The sequence below is a fragment of the Nematolebias whitei genome, chromosome 1 (assembly GCF_014905685.2).
Source record: "Nematolebias whitei isolate Nwh7 chromosome 1, NemWhi1, whole genome shotgun sequence".
Classification (NCBI taxonomy): domain Eukaryota; kingdom Metazoa; phylum Chordata; class Actinopteri; order Cyprinodontiformes; family Rivulidae; genus Nematolebias; species Nematolebias whitei.
Genome location: NC_056498.1, coordinates 78,512,566 through 78,520,506, shown reverse-complemented (window position 1 = coordinate 78,520,506; position 7,941 = coordinate 78,512,566). Strand labels below are relative to the sequence as shown.

Genomic DNA, 7,941 nt, shown 5'->3' with positions numbered 1-7,941 from the left:
GCAGGGTCAATGCAGCTAGCTATCAGGAGATTTTGGAGCACTTCATGCTTACATCTGCTGAAAAGCTTTATGGAGATGAAGATTTCATTTTTCAGCACGACCTGGCACCTGCTCACAGTGCCAAAACCACTGGTAAATGGTTTACTGACCATGGTATTACTGTGCTCAATTGGCCTGCCAACTCTCCTGACCTGAACCCCATAGAGAACCTGTGGGATATTGTGAAGAGAAAGTTGAGAGACGCAAGACCCAACACACTGGATGAGCTTAAGGCCGCTATCGAAGCATCCTGGGCCTCCATAACACCTCAGCAGTGCCACAGGCTGATTGCCTCCATGCCACGCCGCATTGAAGCAGTCATTCATGAAAAAGGATTCCCGACCAAGTATTGAGTGCATTACTGAACATGATTATTTGAAGGTTGGCGTTTTTTGTATTAAAAACACTTGTCTTTCATTGGTGGGATGAAATATGCTAATTTTTTGGGACAGGCATTTTGGGTTTTCATGAGCTGTATGCCATAATCATCAGTATTAAAACAATTAAAGACCTGAAATATTTCAGTTGGTGTGCAATGAATCTGAAATATATGAAAGTTTCATTTTTATCATTACATTATGGAAAATAATGACCTTTATCACAATATTCTAATGTTTTGAGAAGGACCTGTAGGTCCAAACCCCAAGGAACTCCATGACTAACTTTGGTTCATGAAGAAAATTTATTTAAATTTACAAACTGGAATACATCAGATAGATATCGTTTAAATCATTTTAGAGCCGTTCCTGTGATCCCAATATCATATTCAAGTCGCTGTACTAAAATATTGTGATCAATTTTAACAAATGCAGCACTGAGGTCTAACAGGACCAGTGTAGACACCTGTCCATTATCAGATGCCATGAGAATATCAGTAACTTTCACCAGTGACGTTTCTGTACACATTGAAGACCATGCACTCTGAAGAAATGCCCATCACTCGCTGCCTTTCATGAGTGTCTGAGATCATGCTGAGAAAAGAAATCCAGCTTTTTTTGTCAAATCCTGTTAATGATGCAATATCCAGAGGAAGACTCTGCTACCACACCATATTCTAGCTGCATGTTAAACTGAGTGTTCCATAATGTTGTTAGTGGTGGTGGCCATCTTGAACAGTTTCCATAGGTTCAGTCGTAAACATGTCCCATGATTATAGCTCCATTAAAATTCAGCCAGTGGTTCATGATATTTTGCTAACAATATTCAAATGTATATATTTTAACTTGATACTAATCTGCTGATTTATACACCTTCAATGACTTGAAACAAGTAAATTCAAAAACTGTTTTATTACAATTGATACAATAAATAAATAAACATTTTCCTTCAAACAACTGTTCTGAATTCTGTCTTCAAGCAGTGAAAATGCTGCCGTCATTCTCCTCAAGTCATTTCTTCAAACTCAAGACATGGTCGGACATTTTAGATTTATATTCAGCTGCAGAAACAAGTGGGACATTTCCGTAAAACGTGAAAACTTCTGTAATTTTAATAAACAAAGTGATTGTAAAGAAAAACCTTGTGAAAAAACTAATTCAGGCAGCCAATAAGGTGCCGTCAAACAGAAGAAATCATCAGAACGAGGTTTGTTTCTCAAGAAATAAACCAGTAAGTCGTCATTTGTCCTGTTAGTGTGTAAGGAAACTGGTTCAGATCAAAATCAAATCTAGATTGAGACCAACTACTGCATGTTTCATCTTTAATGAGACAAACATGTTGCTCTTCTTCATTTAAAAAAAAAAAAAAAAAAAAAAAGATTTAAAACTAGTTTCCTGAAATCAGCAGCCAGTGAAACCAGGTAAACGGTGGAGGAAAATTCTTTAGACCCTTAAAAACAAACATCTGTGCAGAGTAAAAACTAAAATCAGATCATATCATCCAAAGATCGTTCAGGTTTTATCATGAATTTGTTTCTCTGGAAGAATCAGAGGGAAAACAAACTGTCTTGAAACTACGCTACAGGACCAGAGGACGCACAGAAACAGGAAGTGTCATCCTTTAAGGATGAAAGCCGTCATGTCGAATAACGTCAGACCAGAATATTGTGAGTGGGGTTGAGATGTGGATATTTCAGCTGTTGGTGGTCAGACACCTGAGGCTGGTGGTTGTTGCTCAGAAACATTTTGTCCTTCAGATGCCGATATTCAACCTGCAGCAGCTTCAGCACCGCCCGTCGAGTCAAACCCAGACTCTGCAGAGCTCCTGGCCGAGCGCCTCTCACTCAGTCTTGGTGGTCTTGGTGTGGCGGCACAGGTACGTCTGGTAGAAGAAGTTGGCAAAGAGCAGCAGGTAGCTCAGATACATGAGCGTGGCCCAGGTGATGTTATCCAGGTGGGAGGGGCAGTCCCCCTGCTGCATCCAGCGGTACACCAGACCGCTCACCGTCAGCCCCATGCCCATCTGAGCTATCTGAGCGCTGGTGATGAGCACGGCAAAGGGGCGGGGCACGCGCAGCCCGGCAGCACGGGCAGCGTAATAACTGTACATGAGTGCGTGCACGGAGTAGTTCATGGTCATGAACCAGCCGCCCCCTGCCACCATGTCTTTGTAGGAGTACCAGGAGTAGAGCAGCACGGTGATGTGGTGGTACCAGTGCAGGAAAAGGAGCTTCTGTTTCCTGAGCACAATGAACGCAGTGTCACCTGACCAAGAAGAAAAACAAACAGTTAGTGATGACATCACAGAGTTAAATTAAAACATTACAATTAATAAAGTCATTTATTATTAGTAAATAATATTTTTTTATTATTGGTAATTAATTACAATTCAATTGTTATTGTTAAATATTATAATTAATTAAAATTAAGTAATTGGTATTGTTAATATTGTTATAATTTAATTAAATATTAAGCAATTAAATTAAATTAATTAATAATCATTATTATCCAAAATGTTGGTAGATCTGGTTCAATGCTCAAGTGGTTCACCTCCTACTGGACCAACAGAACTTTGTGTCATAATGGTACTTAGTCTTCCACTGCTGCACCTTTTTCTTGAGTACCACAGGGCACTATTCTTAGTCCACTTCTTTTGGATCAGTTGAGCCAGACAACACTTTTCCTCTACTGCTCTGCAGATCATCACAGATTTATTTACCCATGAAACCAGAGGTAATGACTTTCACACTTCTGTCGCCGACATTAAACTATAGTTTTAAGTGAACATCACTTCCAAGGTTCACATGCAAACAGAGTAACCCGTCCAGTTGTTGCACCCAGACTTTGTAACCAGCTTCCTCAGGACTTAAAGTCCATCTCGGACACGGGTATCTTGAAATCCAGCCTTAAAGCTTTTTTTTTTTTTTCCCCCGGCATATTGTGGCATTTTATTCTCCTCCTGTAAATCTTTTGTTTTAAATTCTAAAAATCCAGGCTTTGATTAAGTTCATTTCATTTTATCGTCATCATCATCATCAGTCTAGGACTGAGCCGAGACAGGTCAAGAGTTACCCCTGACCTTACTTGACCCTTGTGTGATAACAGTATGAACAAACTGGACTCACCGAGTTCTGGAGCCTTGCTGAGAACGAAGGCGTAGGCCCAGAACTTGCTGACGGGTCCATTGTAGAAGCTCTGGTCACAGATTGAGCGCCTGAAGCCGCTGAAGCTCAGGATGTGAAACATGTAGGAACCGGTCCGAAGCGCCCCGATGATGCTGAAACCACACAGAACAGAACACAGGTCCATTAGAACAACCACTTAAAAAAGGTCCACTCCATCTGAAGACCTGAGAACTCCTCCCAAACCGGACCGACTGAGGTTCCATTAACTTGACAGGTTAAAGACAACACCAAAGACAGTTGGACAGAAGAGTTCCAGCTGCAACAAAGATGAGTTGTCTTCAAACGATCAAAATCAGGGTTTAAAGATGATCTCTGGGATTTGGCTGCAGAGCAAACATGTCAGCAGCCTGTGAGGAGGCCAACAGGAAGCTGGGAACAGCCACAACCCTTCCCACCCCCAGCCAGGATCTGTGAAAGAGTTCTGGGCCCAAACTGGTCTCACCTGCACCAGACCCCTGAAGAGCCAGGGCGAACTTCAGGAAACGCACAAACATACTAAAAAGGTGATTTAGGAGCCGTCAGCTGAAAGGACCGGACTTGTCTTTGGTGTAAAATCCTCTCCAGACGAGGACCAGCTGAAGGTCTTTAAAAGAAACTGGTCCATCAAAGACCAGAACCAGGACCTCAGAGACTCATGACCACTGCACAGTACAGATATAAATGTTGATTTTGAGGGATCTTCATCTCTGCAGCTTTCAGTCGTTTCATCTGATCGGACAGTAAAAACAGACACACCTGAGCTGCTACAGGTAACCGTTACCATGGAGACGCCACACCTCATTCATCATGTTTGACTAGCAGGTCAGGAATGTGGGTGGGTCAATGCAAAACGTGCTACTGGGCAGGTGTGTGAAGGGTGTGCGTGTGTGTGTGTGTGCGCGAGCGTCTCATTTATGGTTCTTCTTGAAGTCATTAAAACATTTTTGCCTCCAACTCCTACATGTGTCCAGTTAACCACCGTTTGTTTGTCCAAACAGGTCTCACTTGTAAATGAGTCTTAGAGGCTCAATGTGACTTATCAGTTTAAAGAAAAAAAGGTTGAATGGTTGAATTTTATGCTTTAAAAAAAAAAAAAAAAAAAAAAAAAATCAAGTGTTTATGAGACCTCTGAGGGTTTCACAAAATATACGTCTTACCTGAACACGGCGAGGCTGAGGGACCAGAGGACGAGCTGCAGTCGCAGGTCCAGTTTGGGTCGCGTCTTCATGTAATGCCGACCTCCGAACACCAGGGCGGCGTACAGAGCGCTGAACACAAACGACTTGCTCCTGAACGACAGAAGAAGACAATTCGGGTCAAACTGGGCCAGATGATGGGGGTGCCTTGAGACTTGGCCAGATATTTGATCCAAACGAGGTCCGGTTTCAAACCTTGTTGGCCTTTACAGACTTCTTTGACGTTCAGCATGGTGATTTTTTTATTTTATTTTTTTTAAAATCATAATTAAATTTGATGAACTCGCCGCATGTTTCAATCTTTAATGCTTGATTGAAAAAGTCATGACGGACGCAAAACAAATACATTTTTCGTTCCCATCTACTTGAAAACTTTTAGTACCCATTAAATTAATCTGATTAACAAGATATTAAATAATATTTATGTAGGGGTGGCATGGTGGCTCAGTTGGTAGAGCTGTTGCTTCTCAGCAAAAAAGTCACTGGATCAAATCCCAGCTGGGGGCCTTTCTGGGTGGGGAGGAAAAATAAAGTTCCCCATTGGCAGACTGTCACGAGGTCTACACTAAATGTACAGTTTCGTTTTTTTTTTTAAAGTAAAATGAGAAGCGATAAAACAATATTTAAAAATGTCATTTAGGGGGCCAGATAAGATGGTAACATGGGTCATATTTGGATCTCAGGCCTAGAGTTTGACACACGTGATCCAAAGTATCTCTAGGTGAGCGCGAGAGGAAATTGTTGTTTCGTTTGTCTCCATGTGTCCCTGTGATGGACTGGAGACCTGTCCAGGGTGTCCTCCGCCTCACGCACAGTGACGATATGAACACCAGTGACTAAAAATTATTATTCAAATCTTTTGCAATTTTTTTTCTACCCCATCAAAAGTACACATGACGTCATGTACTGTTTGCAGTTATTTATAAATACCCGTAGCCTTTATATGGAGTGAAGAACATGCAATTTCCGGCTTGTCCGGAGAATGTCATCCAGTTGAATAAAGAAGTTGTGTTTGTTGAATGTCAAACGTTTAATTGTTTCATATTAAAATGTTCCCGCAGAGTTAGTGGGTGTGTCACATATTTGAAGTTTCAGAGCATTCTCTTCTCATGTCATCACTGACTGTAGCTCATTCCGGAAGAACCAGGCTGACCGGTAGGATGGATACCCCTGACGTCACTGAGCCTCACCTGAACATCACCCCCATACACAATTGTATTTAAAAAATACACACCATTGTATTTTCGATAACAGGTTTCAATACAGTATAAAGTTTGAATTCCAAGAGTTTATCCCATAACTTTGCCTCAACTATGGCCCTTTTAAGCCTTTACATTTTAACATGGCGGCAGATCTGCATTGTTTGTCCATCTTAAAATGTAAGAACTTATATTTTCTGAATGCGCGACATAAGTTCTTGTTTTTAAGCTTTAATTAAAAAAAAATACAACTAAATAGTCTTTACAGAAATAAACGGATAAAATTATTTACTGTTGCGGTGCATCAGTCAAATGCCTTCTCATTAAATCAGGCCAGTTCAGATGAAACTATATGTCTGGACCAAGAAAGTTTCAAAAACTTCATAAGAATTTATATTTATAAATTGAGAATATTTTACAAACGACGGAATTCTTCTACAATTGGACGCTGGTTCTATGGAATCTGGAACGAAGGTTTGAACAGAGAAACAAATAGGTCTCTATACTGTGAGGGACTCTGGACTCCACCGGAAGCAGCCGAATTAAGTTCGAGCCTAAAAACACTGAAATTAGCTTGTGGGTATCCTGATGCATGCCCAATGATCCAGGTAGATACATCTAACCAGGTAAGTCAGGTAGTTTGGCACAATAGTTAGAAAGTAGTTCCTACCAGTTCTCCTGCATCCACTGGATCGCTCCGCGTTCATCAAAGTGCCGCTCGAAGCTGTACTCAGACAGCTGCACGTGGAACTCCGTCTCATTTACCTGAAACATCTTCACCGAAGCTGGTGCGTCTGTACGACACAGTCTGCACCTGTCCCCTAATTAAAGGCTGTCCGGCGGGGCGGGGCTTCCAGCTGCTCACCTGGAGCGTTCCATTCATAGCAGACAGGTGTGATGAGCGCTCAGCTTGAGAACAAACGTCAGAGGTAAAATATTTTGATGAGACAACACCTGCACATCTGCAGGCTGTTCTCCCAGATTCTTACCCAAATTTCATTTCCCACAATGCAACAGGAAACTAAAGACAGGTTGTTAGAAGTCAGGTAACTTAAAAAAAAGTCAGGTAACTAGGTTATTTAAGAAAATGGCAAGTATATATAGTATATATATATATATATATATATATATATATTTATTTACACACATATACATATATACATATATACATACATATACATATAAGGTGCATGACTTTAAGTACTTGGGCCCACTGTCCAGGAAAATGGGGAATGTGGTAAAGAAGTGAAAAAGAGAGTCCAGGCAGGATGGAGTGGATGGAGAAAAGTTTCAGGAGTGATTTGTGACAAAAAGGTGTCAGCAAAGGTCAAAGTAAAAATTTACAAGACTGTGGTGAGATCAGCTTTGTTGTATGGTCTGGAGACAGTGGCACTGACAAAAAGACAGGAGAAAGAACTGGAAGTGGCAGAAATGAAGATGCTAAGGTTCTCCTTAGGAGGGACAAGTCTGGATAAGATTAGGAATGAGGTAATCAGAGGTACAGCACAGGGTGAACAACTGTGAGATAAAGTTAGGGAGGCCAGACTGAGATTGTTTGGACATGTCAAGAGGAGGGACAGTGGGTATACTGGTAGAAGGATGTTTGAAATGCAGCTGCCAGGAAAAAGACAAAGAGGAGATACATGGATGCAGTTAGAGAGGACATGGAGGTAGTTGGAGTGAGGACAGAGGATGAAGAGAACAGAGTGAGATGGAGGATGACTCGCTGTGGCCAAGGCCAGATTAACCATATGGGCAACTGCCCAGTTGCCCATGATCTCTAAGGGGCCCCGGGCAGTGATGGCACAAGCAGAACATCTGGTTATCTCCTGCTTTACTTGGAGCCCTGCGCTGCACAGAGAGATTGCTGCGCTTCCGCTGCATTTGTGCAGCTCCGCCTCATCCCAGCTCGGCTGCTGCAGCTCGTTTTTTTTTTTTTTTTCAACCAGATCCTCAGAATCAACTC

The 7,941-nt window shown here is 41.7% G+C and overlaps 1 protein-coding gene across 1 annotated transcript; it reads right to left on the bottom strand.

The window, feature by feature from the left end:
- Positions 1–1,309: 1,309 nt before the first annotated feature.
- LOC119413607 (elongation of very long chain fatty acids protein 6) lies at positions 1,310–6,769 on the bottom strand. Its single transcript, XM_037680668.1, has 4 exons — positions 6,646–6,769; positions 4,738–4,869; positions 3,542–3,693; positions 1,310–2,681 (listed from the first exon to the last, which is right to left on the bottom strand). The coding sequence occupies exons 1-4, from the start codon at positions 6,747–6,749 to the stop codon at positions 2,257–2,259; spliced, it is 813 nt and encodes a 270-aa protein (XP_037536596.1). The 5' UTR covers positions 6,750–6,769; the 3' UTR covers positions 1,310–2,256.
- Positions 6,770–7,941: the final 1,172 nt, after the last annotated feature.

Coding starts and splice junctions, on each gene's coding strand:
- LOC119413607 (XM_037680668.1), bottom strand. CDS start 6,749: ATGTTTCAGGTAAATGAGACGGAGTTCCACGTGCAGCTGTCTGAGTAC. Junction 4,870..6,645: donor CAGTGGATGCAGGAGAACTG/GTAGGAACTACT, acceptor TCTGTCGTTCAG/GAGCAAGTCGTTTGTGTTCA. Junction 2,682..3,541: donor CAGCAAGGCTCCAGAACTCG/GTGAGTCCAGTT, acceptor CTTCTTGGTCAG/GTGACACTGCGTTCATTGTG.